This window comes from Mya arenaria, chromosome 8, assembly GCF_026914265.1.
Source record: "Mya arenaria isolate MELC-2E11 chromosome 8, ASM2691426v1".
NCBI classification, from domain to species: Eukaryota; Metazoa; Mollusca; class Bivalvia; order Myida; family Myidae; genus Mya; species Mya arenaria.
This window is the reverse complement of record NC_069129.1, coordinates 73,687,246-73,711,048: the sequence shown is the minus strand read 5'-3', so window position 1 is coordinate 73,711,048 and position 23,803 is coordinate 73,687,246. Positions and strand designations below refer to the sequence as shown.

The following is a 23,803-nucleotide window of genomic DNA, read 5'->3' as shown; positions in this document are numbered from 1 at the left end:
GGGTAATAATCTTACTTGTTGTAATAGTGGTGTTGTGTTTTGAAGTATTTCAGGGAAACCAGCGCGGAAGGATTTTCCGCCATACTCGAGGTCAACAGCATGACGAGGAAGGCAACAAACGACATTGTATGACCGATGAACTTTATACAAGGGTACCTCAGAAACCGTCCAATCTGGAAACACATAACACGTCAAGAGTGAGGATAATCTGGTTGTCAGGTAAGTGTAGTGGTAAGCAAACTCGCTTCTCACCAAGGCGACCCGGGTTCGATTTCAGGCATGGACGCATGTGAGTTTGGTGGTCACTAAGCCGGACAAGTGAGTTTTCTTCGGGCACTCCGGTTTCCCCTACAGCACAAGACCACATTCTCTGGTAACATCGTGCCACCAAGAATGACTATCATAACTTTCTTCACAATTGTTGTAGAATATATAATGTTTAAACTAATATAAACCGCCTAAGAACTGGACCAATTTCTGTATTGTATTGCATTCAGGGTAAGGCCTTACCAAATCGTTTTTATTGTTAGCGTCAATCCTTAGAACGAAAACCTATCTAGCTTTCATAAGAAAAAAGAACTACGAAAAAGAACGAATACTAAATGAGTGACATCCTATGTAGAATATAGACAGAGCTCCTTTAGTACAATCTGGACACTTCTTAAATGTAAGATAGATTTCCACTGCAAAATGAGTTCAAATCAAACTTGTATTTAAGTGTGTTGATCATGCATCATTATCTGATATCAAATGCCAGGAATACAAGTACAAAGTATAAAGCATTTTGTTAACACCTGTGTTCAGAAGTCGGAAGTAGAGTGAAAGGAATAAAAAAACTATTCTGCAAGATCAATAAAATGTTGTTTTTTTCGATCCGGAAGCCCAAAACCTATCAGTCTGCAGACGCTTCTGGGCTACAGAATATACTAGGTGCGCAGATAAGAAGATAAAGGTTAAATATGCCTAATAGAGGGATTGGGTAAAGGTTTAGGTTAAATATAACTAATACAGGGATTGTGTAAAGGTATATGTTAAATATAACTAATACAGGGATTGTGTAAGGATTAAGGTTAAATATAGCTAAAACAGGGATTGTGTAAGGATTTAGGTTAAATATAACTAATACAGGGATTGTGTAAGGATTAAGGTTAAATATAACTAATACAGGGATTGTGTAAGGATTAAGGTTAAATATAACTAATACAGGGATTGTGTAAGGATTAAGGTTAAATATAACTAATACAGGGATTGTGTAAGGATTTAGATTAAATATAACTAATACAGGGATTGGGTAAAGGTTTAGGTTAAGTATAGCAACTACAGGGAATGGGAACGGTTTGGGTTAAATAGATTTAACATAGGAATTGGTTTAAGGTTTAGGTTAAATATAACTAATACAGGGATTGTGTAAGGGTTTAGGTTAAATATAACTAATACAGGGATTGTGTAAGGATTTAGGTTAAATATAACTAATACAGGGATTGGGTAAGGGTTTAGGTTAAAAATAACTAATACAGGGATTGTGTAAGGATTTAGATTAAATATAACTAATACATGGATTGGGTAAAGGTTTAGGTTAAGTATAGCAACTACAGGGAATGGGAACGGTTTGGGTTAAATAGATTTAACATTGGAATTGGTTTAAGGTTTAGGTTAAATATAACTAATACAGGGATTGTGTAAGGATTTAGGTTAAATATAACTAATACAGGTATTGGGTAAGGATTTAGGTTAAATATAACTAATACAGGTATTGGGTAAGGGTTTAGGTTAAATATAACTAATACAGGTATTGGGTAAGGATTTAGGTTAAATATAACTAATACAGGTATTGGGTAAAGGTTTAGGTTAAATATAGCAACTACAGGGAATGGGAACGGTTTGGGTTAAATAGATTTAACATAGGAATTGGTTTAAGGTTTAGGTTAAATATACCTAATACCGGGATTGGGTAAGGGTTTATGCTAAATAAGCCTTATACAGGAATTGGGAAAGGGTTTAGGTTTAATACGCTTAATACAGGGATTGGGAAAGGGTTTAGGTTTAATAAGCTTAATGTACAGATTGGGAAAGGGTTTAGGTTTAATACGCTTAATACAGGGAATAGGTAAGGGTGTAGGTTAAATAAAACTAATATAGGGATTGGGTAAAGGTTTAGGTTAAATACGCCCAATGTAGGGATTGAGTAAATGTTTAGGTTTACCGAGGTAATTGTGGTGATGACAATAAAAAGTAGTTCCATAAGATTACATTTTCATCTTTGCTCGTGGGCAAGGTAAGGATTTCCAGCATGGCCAAATATTTAGATCAACTTATCTGTGGTGAGAGAAAATTCGTTCTATACATTAGGATGCAAGCAAATCGAGCAGTTGATCTGAACGATAATGGTACTCAATAATATTTAAACAGTAACATATCGGATAGGGGTTCAATTCACTTTAATACGCAAGATAAAGACGGCATATGCATTGTGCTTCTCGTCAATACACCATTTACAGATATCAATGCTATTACTGGCTATTATAGGCGTCTGAATATATGAACGTTGCTGTTGGAGCACTCCAATATCTTCGGCAATATTGTGCGTCACTGGCGTAACCAAGGCACAGCATAAAACACTTACTTTATTATATTATCCATAGATAGACGCAGCGGCAATATCGGTGATTGGTAATTGAAATAAAATACTTGTTGTACGTGATAGAAATACACAATTTGATACTTAAATAATCTTCACGTATCGTGTGAGCGTTTGTAAAATGAAATCGATTTTTAATCATAAGTTAAAAAGAATGGCAATCAAAACATCTTTTCAAAATAACATTGAAACCCCAGAAATATATTTGCGTTCAAACATTACTACTTGTTTGTCATTTTGCAGTTGCTTACAAATGTAAGATATATGTAATTAGAAATAAAGCTTAATTATACACATATACAGTGTGTACCTGTGATTTTGGTGCGATGAGATACATAATGCAGAAGAAGGGGTAGGCCAGGGTGATAAGGGAGACGATGATTGTTCGGAAAAACCAGTTGGAGCGCTCCAGGGCCCGCAACTCCGCGTACCAGATACTGACCAACTTCTGCTGGCAGCTTGGATGGGCAACGAACTAAAACAACAATGAATATTTTATTTTCAAAGCGTATTACACTTTTGGTAGCATACAACGCAATAACATGCACTGATTTCCACGAACATAAATTGTTTTAGAGATGGCAGATCGGGCAGACATATATTTCAACTGAATAACCTATACTATCCCAGCTCTACATCTGTCAACTACGTAGTACTTTCCGACAATACAATACTACGGTATCTAACCACTACAGTTCTGGACTACACAACCGCTACTGGACAAGCCGACATTGCTTTAAACACAATACTTTATAAATGGTAAGTGTTACAAGCATAGCACAAAACATGTCCACGACAACATTCCTGCTACAGAATAAACGATTTATATATATATATATTGCTTTTAATTAATGAAGGTCTAAAGTACACAGAATTACAAACGTGAGAGGTCTTGTCCCTTGGTAAGTTATGAACGAAGTTCTGTATATACATGGTAACAAGCTTGTGAGAGGTGTTGTCCTTTTGTGAAGATATTAATAATGATAAAGTTACAATCAAAACACAAATCTGGTAGTTACCAAGTTAATTTTTTCCAATTGAACGGACGAGACGAGTGTTGTTTTTTTAAACTTGTTTTTGACTTTAATAAGTACGGTTAAACGACTGGGTGTACAGGACTTAAATATGTGCGGAGGTGCTACAATAGTGAGTATATCTGGGTGTACAGGACTTAAATATGTGCGGAGGTGCTACAATAGTGAGTATATCTGGGTGTACAGGACTTAAATATGTGCGGAGGTGTTACAATAGTGAGTATATCTGGGTGTACAGGACTTAAATATGTACAGAGGTGCTACAATAGTGAGTATATCTGGGTGTACTGGACTTAAATATGTGCGGAGGTGTTACAATAGTGAGTATATCTGGGTGTACAGGACTTAAATATGTGCAGAGGTGCTACAATAGTGAGTATATCTGGGTGTACAGGACTTAAATATGTGCGGAGGTGCTACAATAGTGAGTATATCTGGGTGTATAGGACTTAAATATGTGCGGAGGTGCTACAATAGTGAGTATATCTGGGTGTACAGGACTTAAATATGTGCGGAGGTGTTACAATAGTGAGTATATCTGGGTGTACAGGACTTAAATATGTGCAGAGGTGCTACAATAGTGAGTACATCTGGGTGTACAGGACTTAAATATGTGCGGAGGTGCTACAATAGTGAGTATATCTGGGTGTACAGGACTTAAATATGTGCAGAGGTGCTACAATAGTGAGTATATCTGGGTGTACAGGACTTAAATATGTGCGGAGGTGTTACAATAGTGAGTATATCTGGGTGTACAGGACTTAAATATGTGCGGAGGTGCTACAATAGTGAGTATATCTGGGTGTACAGGACTTAAATATGTGCGGAGGTGTTACAATAGTGAGTATATCTGGGTGTACAGGACTTAAATATGTACAGAGGTGCTACAATAGTGAGTATATCTGGGTGTACAGGACTTAAATATGTACAGAGGTGCTACAATAGTGAGTATATCTGAGTGTACAGGACTTAAATATGTGCAGAGGTGCTACAATAGTGAGTATATCTGGGTGTACAGGACTTAAATATGTGCGGAGGTGCTACAATAGTGAGTATATCTGGGTGTACAGGACTTAAATATGTACAGAGGTGCTACAATAGTGATTAAACGACTGGGTGTACAGGACTTAAATATGTGCAGAGGTGCTACAATAGTGAGTATATCTGGGTGTACAGGACTTAAATATGTGCAGAGGTGCTACAATAGTGAGTATATCTGGGTGTACAGGACTTAAATATGTACAGAGGTGCTACAATAGTGAGTATATCTGGGTGTACAGGACTTAAATATGTGCGGAGGTGCTACAATAGTGAGTATATCTGGGTGTACAGGACTTAAATATGTGCAGAGGTGCTACAATAGTGAGTATATCTATTTCTTATTGTGAGTATACACACTGTGGCGTTCGGCGATGTATATTTTGTAATGACTTTATCTTATCAACGGCCATACGACATAAATAGTAAGATCAGGAAATTGAAATGATTACTTGGCGAGCATCAATAATTCAATAAAAATTTCAACTTGCAAATTCAAATAAACCTGATGTAACCCTTTCAGTCCACATTTTTGTTTCAATATATATTGAGTAACATCCAAGCATAAACTATTTGAAAACACCCCTGACGATACGCTTGGTGATAAGATAATGTGGCCTTTAATATTGTTCGTACGTAACTTGGCCGTATTGAACTATATGGATGTGAAGTTGTAAATTTACCTTTTTCTCATTATACTGTATGGCGAGTTTGAGTCTAGCGAGCCGTTCGTACGTCTCCTGGTCACTGTCTCTGCCCGTTTTGTTAATGAGGATCTCAAGCTCGTCGTGGCCGCGAACCTTGTCTAACAGCTGGACAACGTAAAGGCTCAACTGATCCGCGAGCGCCAGGTACTCCGTCTAAAACAGTTTTCATCTAATTGTGCATAGTAACTTTCTGCTTTTTTCGGGCCGTTAAAGCTGCGCTCTCACAGATATACCATTTTTACAACTTTTTATTTTTTGTCTTTGAAAGAGAATTTTTTTGCATAAATATCTGCAAACCAGTGATATAAGATTGCTGACAAAAAGTCAGATCGTAGATTTTCATATTTCCGTTCAAAAAATAATGTTTTATGGCTTAAACCATTACTAACGGTTTAAGAAAAATGCATAAAACATCAATTTTTTGAATTTACTGTTCATATCCTGGCTTAATGATAAGGACGCTTACACTGGTGCACTTAGCATTAAGCCGAGATGTAAACATTAATACACCTACCATTAAGCACTTATCATTAAGCCAGGAAGTGAAAATAAGTGCACTTATCATTTAGCCAGAATGTTAATATAAGTGCACTTATTATTAAGCTGGAATGTTAACATAAGTGCACTTATCATTAAGCTGGAATGTTAACATAAGTGCACGTATCATTAAGCCAGGATGTGAACATAAGTGCACTTATCATTAAGCTGGAATGTTAACATAAGTGCACTTATCATTAAGCTGGAATGTTAACATCAGTGCACTTATCATTAAGCTGGAATGTTAACATAGGTGTTCTTATCATTAAACTGGAATGTTAACATAAGTGCACTTATCATTAAGCTGGAATGTTAACATAACTGCACTTATCATTAAGCTGGAATGTTAACATAGGTGCACTTTTCATTAAGCCAGGACGTTAACATAAGTACACCTATCATTATGCTAGGACGTTAACATAAGTGCACTTATCATTAAGCCAGGACGTTAAAATAAGTACACCTATCATTAAGCCAGGATGCGAACATAAGTACACCTATCATTAAGCCAGGACGTAAACATAAGTTCACTTATCATTAAGCCAGGACGTAAACATAAGTACACTTATCATTAAGCCAGGATGTGAACATAAGTACACTTATTATTAAGCCAGGATGTGAACATAAGTGCACTTATTATTAAGCCAGGACGTTAACATAAGTATACCTATCATTATGTCAGGACGTTAACATAAGTGCACTTATCATTAAACCAGGACGTTAACATAAGTACACCTATCATTAAGCCATGATGTGAACATAAGTGCACCTATCATTAAGCCAGAACGTTAACATAAGTGCACTTATCATTAAGCCAGGATGTTAGCATAAGAAAACCTATCATTACGCCAGGACGTTAACACAAGTACACTTATCATTAAACCAGGATGAGAACATAAGTACACTTATCATTATGCTGGAATGTTAACATAAGTGCACTTATCATTAAGCCAGGATGTGATCATAAGTGAACTTATCATTAAGCTGGAATGTTAACATAAGTGAACTTATCATTAAGCTGGAATGTTAACATAAGTGAACTTATCATTAAGCTGGAATGTTAACATAAGTACACTTATCATTAATCTGGAATGTTAACATAAGTACACTTATAATTAAGCCAGGATGTGAACATAAGTACACTTATCATTAAGCCAGGATGTGAACAAAAGTACACTTATCATTAAGCCGGGATGTTAACATAAGTGCACTTATCATTAAGCCAGGATGTGAACATAAGTACACTTATCATTAAGCCAGGATGTGAATATAAGTGTACTCATCATTAAGCCAGGATGTTAACATAAATACACTTATCATAAAGCCAGGATGTTAACATAAATACACTAATCATAACAGTCAAATGAGCAATCTGAATCAAGTCGAGAATGCACTTCTCAATCCTTTGATGTATGCGTCCCTCTCCCAAAATGTTTTGTATTATATTACATATGATTCAGCTTTGAGCTGTACATACGACTCTTTGGAATTATTGGCTAAACCAAATGGTGCCAACGTTCGTCCAATCAAGAGGCATTATTCGAAACAGAATAGTGAGAGTTACAAGACATGGTATCATATTTTGTCAGAATGAAGATTCATGTTAAACTCGTTGACATTTGTCAAGATGTATAAGGGTTTTGCGCGTTGATATAAATTGTTATCACATGGCATGCTGTATTAATTTAAACCTTCTGGGGACCAATGTCTGTAAGGATACGTATTGACCATCCAAAAAAAAATAGATTGCACCAATACATGGGTTAATGTAGTGGCTATTACAAAATTTGTTGATTTCTTGAAACGCTCTATATATAACCATTCTTTGTATAATAAACGCACGAAATGAAATACATTAACAGGGAAAAGCAAACTAGCAGTCAGGTGTATAAGAAAATTCTCTTAAGGTACCATTATGTTTGAGTGATGTAAACGTTTTTTGTATGTATGTAAAAATGACTTCTCTTAACTCTTTTTAACTTTTTAACCCCTAAAATATGCATTTATCGAAATTATAATATGCAACAAAGCGAGCACCAGGACTTTCATAAAAGCATTAAATGTTTTGACACATTTAACATACTTTGATAACACCACGTGATAATGTGAATTTACCTTTTACGCAACAAAAAAGCTCTTAATGCATACATGAAATCCCGGTCTTCAAAACAATGTTTGAGAACATCAACATTTGCCACACTCTAATTCGTCGTATACAAAAATGCAAAAAAAGAGCGAGTGACAATCTGCGATTTTTCACTAAACAATACTGATAATTTCAGTCGAAAATACTAACATCAAATTTATTTTAGAAACGAAAGCTTAATTTCTTTATGTGAAATTTCGTTTAAAAATGTTCAGCATTTCTCCAGTTATTTCTTTATTCCGGCGACTGCTCAGGTACCTTTTGCAAAGCGGTATGTTCCGCCCACGTACCTAACTCATTGTCATATAGTCAGTCAGTGATCCAGTTTGGAACTTCGTTGGTATTTCCTAAACATTTCTTTTAATTAAAGCATCGTGTGGACCTCCGGAATTAATCAAACATTATATGACACTCTAACATAGTTTTATACTCTCTTGTTTCTCTAATAAATTAATCCTAAGTGGCACTGAGGCTTAAAGCAATAAATATGAGAAAAGACCTTGACCTCGATCAATTATCCTGACATTTATCAATTAAAAAGTTCGATGCTCTAAAAGCCTAACCCATAAACACTTTGTGATAAAGACAACTGTTTTCCTGAATTCCAAGTTGACAACCTCTTTGTCATTCCTCTTAGCACGAACACTTTGCAAAATATTTTAACAGATACATCAGTCTTTTAAACTGGTGCAAATGCAATAACGTTATCAACTTTACAAAATACAGACTGCACCAGGAAACCAGGAAGACAGATGTGCCTCAGAAACCAGACAACTAAACATTGGTAACTACTGTATAAAATTACTTTTAAAGAAATGCAAAAAGCTTTATCTTAACTAAAACATATTCTTACAATTTCTTTCGCTGTTTTATAGTCTTTTCTGTTGGGAAAAGGTATGCCAATGTTCTACTGGGCATATCTCTATAGTTTATAATGTAGTATAAGCTCCATGTTAAACCTTATAAAAGTAATTCAAAAAGTTTAAGATTATAATTAATGTATTTTGATTGGCCTGTATATTTAGCTGACCAATACGCTGAATGGAATCACTGAAGCATGTCTTATGATAATGCACCAGTCAAATGTAATCACGCACCCCTCCCCCAGGTCCGAAGGTATACCGGGTATAGTCCCCGCTATTCACCGGACCTGGGGGCCTTGGTAAAAATTGACTGGTGCATAAGGGTAAGATCAATATTGAATACTGGCCCAGGTGACCCACTATTAGTTTGGTATTATATGAACACAAATATAGACTGTCATAACGTAATCTATAATGTGTTTTCAGTCATTAATTTTACATATAAGTAATCAGTAAGTAATACTCTGTTACCAACATCACATGGGGTCACTAGACAAAACATTTTAACATTACGTCATTAATGCTTCATTTGAAACTACCGGGGGCACATCCAGTAGAAAATTGACATACCCTTTCATATGAGCAAAAACAACAACTACCGAGCAGTGATTTGTTTTGTAAGAAGATGTTTAGGTAAAGGTTAAGCCATTTGCTTTTCATTAAAAGTAATTTTATACAGTAGTCATGTCAACATTCTGGTTTCTGAGACACATCTGTCTTCCAGGTTTCCCGTTGCAGTCTGTATTTGGTAAAGATGATAACGTTATTGCATTTGCACCAATTTGAAAATATGATGTGTCTGAAGTTTTGTAAGAATCGTTTACAGAGTGTTCGTGCTAAGGGGAATGACAATGAGGTTGTCAACTTGCGTTAACCTTTGATAAAACGTAAATCTTATTTGAAAATCGGGTACCTTAATATCATACTTTGGCACAGCTGCCTGGTCTTGTATAACATTTCCACCTGCCATACACACTGTAGGGTATGCGAACATAGCCAAAAGACATGCTAATTCATGCATTGAAAAGATGTACACTTATCCCTTTAACATGTATTTTTTATACCTCCGGTTTTGTACAATCCATTACGCAAAATAATTGCCTTGATAATGGATTATAAAGGAGCTGACGTCATCATGTAAGTGGTCCCGGTCTATGTCGTATAATCCGATAGATAAGAAGAGTTTTCTGTTAAATACAAGATCATTCTCTCGTAGCGATGTGACCCACTTTACTGGATACATCTCAAAGACAATTACATATAATATGCTGTTTACTTAATGTATTGGTCTAAGGCCTAACTGCGGTCAAATAAGGCTATTGTCAGAATATCTAATATGCAAATACCAGATAAAAGCATTTATCACGAAAAGCTTGTGAGAATGTACAATAGATACGACCGATATTTTACCAAAACTGTAAATGTTCCAGAACCCCCCCCCCCCCCCAAAAAAAAACAAACTCTACTTCCGTAGAGTTTGCAAAATACCAGTTAATTTAAGGTATATTTGTGAATGGAAATTAAATAAAAAAAATCTTATTATATGCCAATTAAAAGCACCCGCGTTAATTTTAAAGCATGCCATGTAAGCTCACCAATGGAGCGAAACTTACCTTGTAGTATTTTTCGACCCTTGCAACATCCCTGAGCTCTCTAGCAAGTTCAAACGCTGTGAGAATAGGATCTTTACTGGACAGTGAAATGTACGCGCCGCTACAGAGCCCCCGGTACGCATTGAGACGGGTTTTAGCCAATCTCAGCTGGTCAAACTCCAACTTATTGCTGCACTCTTGACAGTTACAATAATAATGGTGAGGCTTCTTAATGGTCTCCCCTCGTAACAACAATAACTGAACAATTTCAAACTGGTTTCTTTCTGCTGCTAATATTAATGGAGTGATATCCGCCGAGAATGGAGAGTCTTCCTTGGCGTTGTTGAAGAAGTGATCGGTCTCGCCAAAATGTTTATGCTCTTTCTTCATACCCTGGTACTTTGGATGTTTTAATATGGATTCCGCTATCTGTTCGTGGCCGGAACTAATTGCTTGTAAGAGGGCTTCGTAAATGTTGGCCAAGTTGCTTCTGTCCAGTAATAGCTCGACAACCTGAAACAATTCGTGCAATTAAGACTGTACAACATATCACAAAATTACATGTGCACAAACAATCTTTCGCGTTAAATAAAGCGATAGGAAAACAAATGACATGCACATTTTGCTGAATTATTGTTTAATCTGAATTCAAAGTATGTTCTTTAATTATCAGACCAATTAACATATCACCATGTTCTGTTAACTTCTGGTCCCAATTTCTTGAAAGGTCTTAAACGTAACAAGCTTAAGTGCCTTATTATATTAAGCTAAATAACGAACTTAATATCGATTCAACTTAATGAATATTAGTTTACCGCGATCCTCATAATTTCTGTTTAAAATCTAAATATCTTATAAGTGTAAATATCACACAAACTATACCATAACATATAAGGGAATGAAGATATTTCGAGAAAATGTGGCAATGTGTTAACGCTACATGGACTAAAACGTAATCGTTAAAACACGACACATTTACTGCAGTAATATTGTATCTTTTTGTATTAAAATGATGTTTGAAAGAATTGTATGACTTAAATTACTTGAAGATGATAAAACATTCCTGTTATCTTAGTAAAATATTCAGTGCTCATATGTGTACGTGTTATTGCAAGTGTATTTGAATGTGTATTTGTACGTGAATATGTACGTGTACATATTCAAGTGTAGTGTACGTGCACGTGTATTTGTACGTGTATATGTACTTGTATATACACACGTGTAGTGTAGGTGTACGTGCATTTGTACGGCCATATATACGTGTAGTGTATTTGTACGTGTATATGTACTTGTATATACACACGTGTAGTGTAGGTGTACGTGTATTCGTACGGCCATATATACGTTTAGTGTACGTGTATTTGTACGGCCATATATACGTGAAAAGTACGTGTACGTGTATTCGTACGGCCATATATACGTGTAGTGTACGTGTACGTGTATTCGTACGGCCATATATACGTGTAGTGTACGTGTACGTGTATTCGTACGGCCATATATACGTTTAGTGTACGTGTACATGTATTTGTACGGCCATATATACGTGTAGTGTAGGTGTACGTGTATTCGTCAGCCATATATACGTTTAGTGTACGTGTACGTGTATTTGTACGGCCATATATACGTGAAAAGTACGTGTACGTGAATTCGTACGGCCATATATACGTGTAGTGTACGTGTACGTGTATTCGTACGGCCATATATACGTGTAGTGTACGTGTACGTGTATTCGTACGGCCATATATACATGTAATGTACGTGTACGTGTATTTGTACGGCCATATATACGTGTAGTGTACGTGTACGTGTATTCGTACGGCCATATATACGTGTAGTGTACGTGTACGTGTATTCGTACGGCCATATATACGTGTAGTGTACGTGTATTTGTACGGCCATATATACGTGAAAAGTACGTGTACGTGAATTCGTACGGCCATATATACGTGTAGTGTACGTGTACGTGTATTCGTACGGCCATATATACGTGTAGTGTACGTGTACGTGTATTCGTACGGCCATATATACGTGTAGTGTACGTGTACGTGTATTAATACGTTGCCCAGTCAGCTACACGAGCCCTTGGACTTATTATATCAAAATTTAAAGCCATGGGAGGCATGCCATTTAATGTTTTTACGAAACTTTACGACACAGTAGTCTGGCCAACCATCAGCTACGGTGCTGCGATATGGGGAACATGGGAATACGCCTGCATTAATGCCGTCCAGCACAGAGCCAGTCGCTTCTTCCTTGGATTAGGAAAATATACACCAAACGCCACTGTGAATGGTGACATTGGATGGACCCAACCTCTTGTTAAACAATGGAAAGATGTCATTTCCCATTGGGTCCGATTAGCTAATATGGAAAGTAATCGACTGAATAACTTAGTATTTAAAGCAATATCTGGTTATAAGAAGTGTTGGACTCGTACTGTAATGAATAAAGTGAAAGATATAGCTGACTATAACTTGGATATAAACGTTAAAATTCGTAGATCTGAACACTTTAGATTAATAGATACGTGTCATACAACTATGCTTGACCAAATTCACCATCAATGGCGTAATGTTATAAATGTAAATATAAGCATACGACAGATAAATGGAGGCAACAAACTGCGGCTATACTATGTTCAGAGCCCATCTATTACCCGCCTTAACAGAAGTGCGTTAGCTAAATTTAGATGTGGAGTGGCGCCATTAAAACTCGAAACAGGCCGCTATGAATCACTCAATGTTGAACAAAGAACCTGTTTTAACTGTCATAACATAGTAGAAGATGAATGTCAAGTTTTATTACATTGTCCTTTATATAATAATCTACGACATTTACTGTTGTTAAAAATTATTGATATTAATGATAATTTCAATTCATTATCGGATAACGAAAAACTTTCATTCCTTCTTTCAAATGAAACTATCGTTAAACACAGTGCCAAAACCTGTCATGATATCCTAAAACTCCGACGTCAGTATCTGTATAACAAGTAATTTAGTGTTTGTATGTTTTATTGCATGTTTTGTACAATAATGATTATTCTCACCTTATCTTTATTACTGAATATTCTAAGTTATATTGCATGTTTTAAAGTTGATATATTTTATTGTTTTTTATTGAGCAAATAGTCTCTCATAACTCCATGAGGAGTGGTTTTATACATTATTATTGCATGTTTTATCTGTATTTATCCCATGAATGTATAAAAGTGAGACTTGAATAAATTTTCTGTCTGTCTGTCTGTCTGTCTGTCTGTATTCGTACGGCCATACATTCGTGTAGTGTACGTGTACGTGTATTCGTACTGGCACGTGTATTTTTACGTTATGTTTCATGTTAATATTGTCTGCTGGTTAATCTCTCATAAATCACTTATAGATATTTTATTCGCATAAATCACAAATTCTTACCTATACGCAACCGTCCAAGAGTCGTTTCAAGGCAATTATTTTGTGAAAAAAATAATAACAACTATTTTTAAATTTAAATGTCTTCACCTCGAGGTGTTCATTGCCAACGGCGAGGCGGAGGGGCGTGCGGCCCAGGATGTCGTTGAAGTCCACATTGAGGGCCGGGTTCTCCTCGAGGATCCTTTGTACTGTCGGGATGTCTCCGAACTCTGCCGCGTAGATAAAGTCCTCTTCCAGCTCCGACAGCTGCAAAAGCTTTCAGCGGTTATTAAACAATTTATTACAAAGGTATGTACATCACGCTTGTTTGCACGATGATGTGCGAGGATATGGTCTTGTGATGTGGCGGAGAAATCGTAGTACCCGTAGGAAACTCACCTGTCCGGTTGTGTGACCATCACCCAAACCCTGTAATCCTGGTTTATCAAAGGGAAGAGTGATGGTGACGTTATAGAAACTTATTAAGTTTATACCCTTGTCGGATAAATGCAGTATTTTGATAGTCTACGCATAAGGAATATATAATGCCTAAATATACACTGACTTATTTAAGCTGAATTCTTTATGTACTTATATGCTGATTTAAATCACGTTCGGTTCCGTTTTATCGGTAACAAGCAGTACTTTTATTTTGAGAGATTGACAACTTTAAATATGTTGATCAAGTAAGTAAAGACAGACAGAAATATGTGGGACTTGACTTTTGTATAGACCTTTCAATGGCGGTATCAGCAGGGCCTATGACCCAAATGATATCCAGATATTTCCTTGATACCAAATACCCTTTAGGTCAATGCAAGCCTTCCACATTTGTACCACATTCTAAGAGCAATTGGCCAGATATTGGTGGTCATGTTAATGACATCTGCACCCAATAACTTGTATACATAACTATCACAAGGATGCAGTTCGACTTATATCTAGAGTTCTAGAATAACAGTATGTGTATATCACCTGATAAATTACGTCATATATGCTATGTCGGAAGGTTACATTTTGCTTAAAATGAAGACTTAAATCAAAGATAACTTTTACTTCAACATTTTAAATGAAACTAAGGTCAGTCCATGCCGCTTAAACAGCCCCGCCTTCGTTTTATTACCGGAGTTGATAAGTAGATTAGTTTCATCAAGCTTTTAAATCTAGTAATCGTACAGTATATGTATTTTCAGTATTTATATATCAGGGACACCGGTTCAATAGCAACATACCTTTATAATCCCGACTCGATAATGTCTTTCCAAACTTTAGCCTTAAGACCATTTACATGCTTTGTTATTCCTATTAAGTAGTTTTCATTTTCTATTGTCGAATGTTTAACATTCTTTATTTTAATAGTCAGAGACCCGCAGTGGTCTAGTAAAACATATCTACAGAGTCTGCTGTTTCCATGTCCAGCAATTTTCAAGGTATCGCATAGACAAATTGAGAACTTTCTCGTACACCAGAGTGATGATTCTATGCGTTAGATTTATCATGAAAAGACCCTCTGATTAATAAGAATAATTAAGAAAGACCCGCTTAAATATCTACATTTGCATTTACACATACACTTTGTTGACCATTATTCTTTCTGCTTGTAAATGAGCTCTGTTCTTACAACTTCGCCACTAAGCCCATTACACTAGAGTGACCATACGACTGCATTCTGCCTTCCTGAAGTAGTTCTGCTGGTAAATGTGCCAGGTTCTCAGTAACGCAGTACTTATTGACCATACCACTACCATTCTGCCTTCATGCAGTAGTTCTGCTGGTAAATGTGCCAGGTTCTCAGTAACGCAGTACTTATTGACCATACCACTACCATTCTGCCTTTCTGCAGTAGTTCTGCTAGTAAATGTGCCAGGTTCGCAAGAACGCAGTACTAATTTACCATACCACTACCATTCTGCCTTTCTGCAGTAGTTCTGCTAGTAAATGTGCCAGGTTCTCAGGAACGCAGTACTAATTGACCATACCACTACTATTCTGCCTTCCTGCAGTAGTTCTGCTAGTAAATGTGCCAGGTTCGCAGGAACGCAGTACTAACTGACCATACCACTACATACCATTCTGCCTTTCTGCATTAGTTCTGCTAGTAAATGAGCCAGTGTCAGTGACAGACAAAACGAACAGTCAGGAGACACACAAATTAATTAAATCAACAGTAGAGACCGTATTATATTTTCTTTTCCAAGAAATTAATCAATTGCCATGACAACTACTTTCCGTCGATTTCCTACTGCGACAATAAGACGACAGAGTGTATAGAGAATGCCCCTTGATTCTTTTTACTGTAATCACCCGTCAGTTGAGCAATAAATAAGCTTTATGTTCAAGATATTAAGACTGCATATTTATGACGTGTAATTTGTTTCTAACGAGACATGTTTACTTTGAATAAGCAGCAATCCGAGGAATTCTCTCATATTCTCCTTGTTGACAAATGTTTGTCTTTTCAAAAGTTGTTTTAATGGAGTAGCATTTTATTTTTTATTACAAAAAACAACAACAAAGCAACAACTGACATTTATTTCCTTGAACTGAAATTCGTAAATTAAAGACTCAAATCGCCCAAATATGAATTGGTTATGAACGTTTTTCAGCCAAATAAAGTATTTACTGCGATATTTTCAAATATTAAAAAGCGAAAGAAGACTCATTTGAATTTCTAATGACAAGCTATCACTGTTACAAGCTAAAGGAAGGTTGCTCGATTTAAGGCAAGCTGTATAAGAAAATGGTTTTGTATTTACTAGCAGCTGATTATCTCTTTCATCGTGGATTTAATCTCTTAAAATTTGATGAGATCATAAGCATTACTATATTTTTTATATATTTATTTATATCTAATAATGTATTAAAAAACTAGTTTACTTTACTAGTATACCCCTTTCATATTACTTTGTAAGTAAAGTTACGCTTTTAGTAGCATCTTAATTATGTCTTTTATTGTTGCCATGCTTTCAAACTTTTTTGCTAATAAGTTATATTATTTTAGCTCATTCTTTGTTCGTTTTTTAAAGAAACTATTTAATATTACTTTTAACTTTTCGATATTAGATTAATAATGATAGAATTAGCAAATATGTTATCTTTTAGAACGTACATGAATATTGTGCAGATATGTAAGATATTGCTGTAAAATGTCATGGACCATCTCTTATAATTCCGAATGGAATGGCATTGCACTGTTCCTAAATGTTATTTTACATTGTATGCGTTTTATGGTATATGCAACGATGATATATAAACAAAGATACAAACTAAAGATTCAAACTATGTTGTAATTTTATACAGCGTTAATTAAAAGAAATACCGCAATTCGACGACAGTAATTCTATTACATGGATACAAATTATTATGCAAGACCTAATATGATTTAATTGATAAAATTATTCACCCCTCAAAATGATAATGTAAATAGAAATTATGTTTGTTTGTATCCAAAGCTTTCGAGTTGAGCAATGACTACTATAGTTATTACGGATACTATAAATTGATTCCACTCGATGTGTTTATGTTGTTCTATGGAACTGTGATTGTAATTAACAAGGACAACCCCATTAGCTATACTACAAACTTACAGGGACCAGCCCGGTAGCTAAACTACAAACTTACAAGAACCAGACCGGTAGCTAAACAACAAACTTACAAGAACCAGACCGGTAGCTAAACAACAAACTTACAAGAACCAGACCGGTAACTAAACTACAAACTTACAAGAACCAGCCCGGTAACTAAACTACAAACTTACAGGGACCAGCCCGGTAGCTAAACTACAAACTTACAGGGACCAGCCCGGTAGCTAAACAACAAACTTACAAGGACCAGCCCGGTAGCTAAACTATAAACTTACAAGAACCAGACCGGTAGCTAAACAACAAACTTACAAGAACCAGACCGGTAACTAAACTACAAACTTACAAGAACCAGCCCGGTAACTAAACTACAAACTTACAGGGACCAGCCCGGTAGCTAAACTACAAACTTACAGGGACTAGCCCGGTAGCTAAACAACAAACTTACAAGGACCAGCCCGGTAGCTAAACTACAAACTTACAAGAACCAGACCGGTAACTAAACTACAAACTTACAAGAACCAGACCGGTAACTAAACTACAAACTTACAAGAACCAGACCGGTAACTAAACTACAAACTTACAAGAACCAGACCGGTAACTAAACTACAAACTTACAAGAACCAGACCGGTAGCTAAACAACAAACTTACAAGAACCAGACCGGTAACTAAACTACAAACATACAAGAACCAGACCGGTAGCTAAACTACAAACTTACAGGGACCAGCCCGGTAGCTAAACTACAAACTTACAAGGACCAGCCCGATAGCTCAACCACAAACATATTAGGACTAGCCCGGAAGCTTAACTACAAACTTACAAGGACCAGCCCGGTAGCTATACTACAAACTTACAAGAACCAAACCGGTAGCTTAACTACAAACTTACAAGAACCAGCCCGGTAGCTAAACTACAAACTTACAAGGACCAGCCCGGTAGCTATACTACAACTTTACAAGAACCAAACCGGTAGCTTAACTACAAACTTACAAGAACCAGCCCGGTAGCTAAACTACAAACTTACAAGGACCAGCCCGGTAGCTAAACTACAAACTTACAAGGACCAGCCCGGTAGCTAAACTACAAACTTACAAGGACCAGACCGGTAGCTAAACTACAAACTTACAAGGACCAGCCCGGTAGCTAAACTACAAACTTACAAGAACCAAACCGGTAGCTAAACTACAAACTTACAAGGACCAGCCCGGTAGCTAAACAACAAACTTACAAGAACCAGCCCGGTAGCTTAACTACAAACTTACAAGAACCAGCCCGGTAGCTAAACTACAAACTTACAAGAACCAGCCCGGTAGCTATACTACAAACTTACAAGGACCAGCCCGGTAGCTAAACTACAAACTTACAAGGACCAGCCCGGTAGCTAAACTACAAACTTACAAGGACCAGCCCGGTAGCTAAACTACAAACTTACAAGAACCAAACCGGTAGCTAAACTACAAACTTACAAGGACCAGCCCGGTAGCTAAACAACAAACTTACAAGGACCAGCCCGGTAGCTAAACTACAAACTTACAAGAACCAAACCGGTAGCTAAACTACAAACTTACAAGGACCAGCCCGGTAGCTAAACTACAAACTTACAAGAACCAGACCGGTAGCTATACTACAAACTTACAAGAACCAGCCCGGTAGCTTAACTACAAACTTACAAGAACCAGCCCGGTAGCTAAACTACAAACTTTCAAGGACCAGCCCGGTAGCTAAACTACAAACTTACAAGGACCAGCCCGGTAGCTAAACTACAAACTTACAGGGACCAGCCCGGTAGCTAAACTACAAACTTACAAGGACCAGCCCGGTAGCTAAACAACAAACTTACAAGAACCAGACCGGTAACTAAACTACAAACTTACAAGAACCAAACCGGTAGCTTAACTACAAACTTACAAGAACCAGCCCGGTAGCTAAACTACAAACTTACAAGGACCAGCCCGGTAGCTATACTACAACTTTACAAGAACCAAACCGGTAGCTTAACTACAAACTTACAAGAACCAGCCCGGTAGCTAAACTACAAACTTACAAGGACCAGCCCGGTAGCTAAACTACAAACTTACAAGGACCAGCCCGGTAGCTAAACTACAAACTTACAAGGACCAGCCCGGTAGCTAAACTACAAACTTACAGGGACCAGCCCGGTAGCTAAACTACAAACTTACAGGGACCAGCCCGGTAGCTAAACTACAAACTTATAAGGACTAGCCCGGTAGCTAAACAACAAACTTACAAGAACCAGACCGGTAGCTAAACAACAAACTTACAAGGACCAGCCCGGTAGCTAAACTACAAACTTACAAGGACCAGCCCGGTAGCTAAACTACAAACTTACAAGAACCAGCCCGGTAGCTAAACTACAAACTTACAAGAACCAGCCCGGTAGCTAAACTACAAACTTACAAGGACCAGCCCGGTAGCTAAACTACAAACTTACAAGGACCAGCCCGGTAGCTAAACTACAAACTTACAAGGACCAGCCCGGTAGCTAAACTACAAACTTACAAGAACCAGCCCGGTAGCTAAACTACAAACTTACAAGAACCAGCCCGGTAGCTAAACTACAAACTTACAAGGACCAGCCCGGTAGCTAAACTACAAACTTACAAGAACCAGCCCGGTAGCTAAACTACAAACTTACAAGGACCAGCCCGGTAGCTAAACTACAAACTTACAAGGACCAGCCTGGTAGCTAAACTACAAACTTACAAGGACCAGCCCGGTAGCTAAACAACAAACTTACAAGAACCAGCCCGGTAGCTTAACTACAAACTTACAAGAACCAGCCCGGTAGCTAAACTACAAACTTACAAGGACCAGCCCGGTAGCTAAACTACAAACTTACAAGGACCAGCCCGGTAGCTAAACTACAAACTTACAGGGACCAGCCCGGTAGCTAAACTACAAACTTACAAGGACCAGCCCGGTAGCTAAACAACAAACTTACAAGAACCAGACCGGTAACTAAACTACAAACTTACAAGAACCAAACCGGTAGCTTAACTACAAACTTACAAGAACCAGCCCGGTAGCTAAACTACAAACTTACAAGGACCAGCCCGGTAGCTATACTACAACTTTACAAGAACCAAACCGGTAGCTTAACTACAAACTTACAAGAACCAGCCCGGTAGCTAAACTACAAACTTACAAGGACCAGCCCGGTAGCTAAACTACAAACTTACAAGGACCAGCCCGGTAGCTAAACTACAAACTTACAAGGACCAGCCCGGTAGCTAAACTACAAACTTACAGGGACCAGCCCGGTAGCTAAACTACAAACTTACAGGGACCAGCCCGGTAGCTAAACTACAAACTTATAAGGACTAGCCCGGTAGCTAAACAACAAACTTACAAGAACCAGACCGGTAGCTAAACAACAAACTTACAAGAACCAGACCGGTAGCTAAACTACAAACTTACAAGAACCAGACCGGTAACTAAACTACAAACTTACAAGAACCAGACCGGTAGCTAAACTACAAACTTACAAGAACCAGACCGGTAGCTAAACTACAAACTTACAGGGACCAGCCCGGTAGCTAAACTACAAATTTACAAGGACCAGCCCAATAGCTCAACCACAAACATATTAGGACTAGCCCGGTAGCTAAACTACAAACTTACAAGGACCAGCCCGGTAGCTATACTACAAGCTTACAAGGACCAGCCCGGTTGCTATACTACAAACCTATAAGGACCAGCCCGGAAGTACAAACTTAAAATGACCAGCCCGGTAGCTAAACTACAAACTCACAAGGACCAGCCCGATAGTTATACAACAAACTTATAGGGACCAGCCCGGAAGCTATACTACAAACTAACAAGGACCAGCCCGGTAGCTAAACTACAAACTAACAAGGACAAGCCCGGTAGCTAAACTACAAACTTACAGGGACCAGCCCAATAGCTATACTGCAATTTTACAAGGACTAGCCCGGTAGCTATACAACAAACTTACAAGAACCAGCCCGGTAGCTATACAACAAACTTTCAAGGACTAGCCCGGTAGCTATACAACAAACTTACAAGAACCAGCCCGGTAGCTATACAACAAACTTTCAAGGACCAGCCCGATAGCTATACTACAAACTTACAAGAACCAGCCCGGTAGCTATACAACAAACTTTCAAGGACCAGCCCGATAGCTATACTACAAACTTATAAGGATTAGCCAGGTAGCTATACTACAAGTTTATAAGGATTAGCCATGTAGCTATACTACAAACGTATAAGGATTAGCCAGGTAGCTATACTACAAGTTTATAAGGATTAGCCATGTAGCTATACTACAAACGTATAAGGATTAGCCATGTAGCTATACTACAAACGTATAAGTATTAGCCATGTAGCTATACTACAAACTTATAAGGATTAGCCAGGTAGCTATACTACAAGTTTATAGGGATTAGCCAGGTAGCAATACTACAAATTTATAGGGATTAGCCAGGTAGCTCAACTACAAACTTACGCAAGGACAGGATTTGTAACATAGCTATAAACATATAGTGACAAGTTCAGTTTCTTTAAACTTACAAAGGCTGGCCGGATACTTAAGACACTAGAACGATGTTGTCTCTTCAAACAACTATCAATCAATCGCACACAAGGACTACAATGCAAGTTAGTGAATATGGTCTAAGGATTCATTTAAGTTTTTTTACAGTCGAACCCCGTTGGCTGGAACTCGCTTTGCTCGAATTCCTGGTTGGCTCGAATTGAATGTTAAGGACCGATGCTTTTAAACTGAACGTAATCATTCCCGCTTGGCTCGAATTTTCAGACGCTCGAGTTATTTACGTCGGTTCCTCGAAGTTCGAGCCATCGGGGTTCGACTGTATTCGCATGCATGTAGAATGAGCATGAAAATCGGGTTCTATGGTGCTGAACCTCGCAGAATCGTGTCGAGCAGAAACGTGAACGAAAGTAAAGTGTACATGCCTTTCTGTGTGATCCTCCGGAGTTTTCGAACGGAAGTCGTGAGCGCTTGGCCCTCGCCTGCATGTAGCCATTTCCGTCAACAGCATCGGCCTGCCGCGCTGAAAGCAGAAACATATTTATATAGAATGACATTTATTGGGCAATCTCCTGGAATGAGTTAACCCACGTGACGAAAAATCATTTACATATTACGTCCGTCACTCTACATGCCCGTTTTTTATGAACTTTTTTTTTCTTTCTGAAAGTGTATTAATACACGTTAGTGAATACACGATTCAAGGCTATTTAGCAACAGGCATGATTACAATGAAGCATAGCCTGTACCCATCCGCAGCCAGTTGTATTAAACTGGTAAAGTCTTCGGTTTAGTTAAAGTTAACCAAAATAGTTATTGATTGGTCAATATTTATCCAACAACTGATATTAACCAATCAAATCATTTAAATGAGCAAACTTGACGAAAAAAAAACCTGTAGACGACTTATTCAAGTTTAATACAATATGCTCCTGGATTTCGAAGAGGCCTAGCCAATCCTAGTGGGGGAAGAGGCCTAGCCAATCCTAGTGGGGAAGAGGCCTAGCCAATCCTAGTGGGGGAAGAGGCCTAGCCAATCCTAGTGGGGGAAGAGGCCTAGCCAATCCTAGTGGGGGAAGAGGTCTAGCCAATCCTAGTGGGGGGAGAGGCCTAGCCAATCCTAGTGGGGGAAGAGGCATAGCCAATCCTAGTGGGGGAAGAGGCCTAGCCTTTCCTAGTGGGGGAAGAGGCCTAGCCAATTCTAGCGGGGGAAGAGGCCTAGCCAATCCTAGTGGGGGAAGAGGCCTAGCCAATCCTATTGGGGGGACCTTTAACCGTTCGCATCATGGATTCGGGGAAAAGGTCCATCAAAACCGAAGTGGAAAGAAATAATTTGCTATCTTTAAGTGCTCTTTGTTTATCTTTTAAATTAAGATTTTGCATATTTGACAAAACATGAAATTCCCTAATTGAAATTTAAGCAACAGTCAAACAGGAACAAGAAATCGAAACAGAACACCATTCACTGAAAAGCAATGTCAAATATGCAACAAACTTTGTGATGAATATTTTTTGAAAATGTATAAAGTAGAAATTTTCATTATGGAAGAGAAATGCTGAATAATCTTTCTTGTTATGTGTTATAGTATGTGTATATTGTTCTAGCTAGTGTATTTGTAAGTAAATTCATTTATATTCTTTTACACAAACACTTTAATGCTGTTCGAAAGTCGCATTGCTAGTAAGTGACTTTCCCACTGTATAAACATATTATAACGATTGTGTAAAACTCTTTAGTATCA

General features: G+C 37.7%; 1 protein-coding gene across 12 annotated transcripts in view; it reads right to left on the bottom strand.

The window, feature by feature from the left end:
* LOC128242890 (short transient receptor potential channel 7-like) overlaps positions 1-23,803 on the bottom strand; it is a 279,075-nt gene that overhangs the window by 27,676 nt on the left and 227,596 nt on the right. For all 12 annotated transcript variants that reach the window (XM_052960296.1, XM_052960295.1, XM_052960299.1 and 9 more), the window contains exons 2-7: positions 22,487-22,584; positions 14,056-14,214; positions 10,577-11,068; positions 5,394-5,570; positions 2,949-3,113; positions 16-173 (exon numbers count right to left, since the gene is read on the bottom strand). In XM_052960296.1, coding sequence (XP_052816256.1) covers positions 16-173; positions 2,949-3,113; positions 5,394-5,570; positions 10,577-11,068; positions 14,056-14,214; positions 22,487-22,584 — 1,249 coding nt within the window. The remainder of the gene's footprint in view (positions 1-15; positions 174-2,948; positions 3,114-5,393; positions 5,571-10,576; positions 11,069-14,055; positions 14,215-22,486; positions 22,585-23,803) is intronic.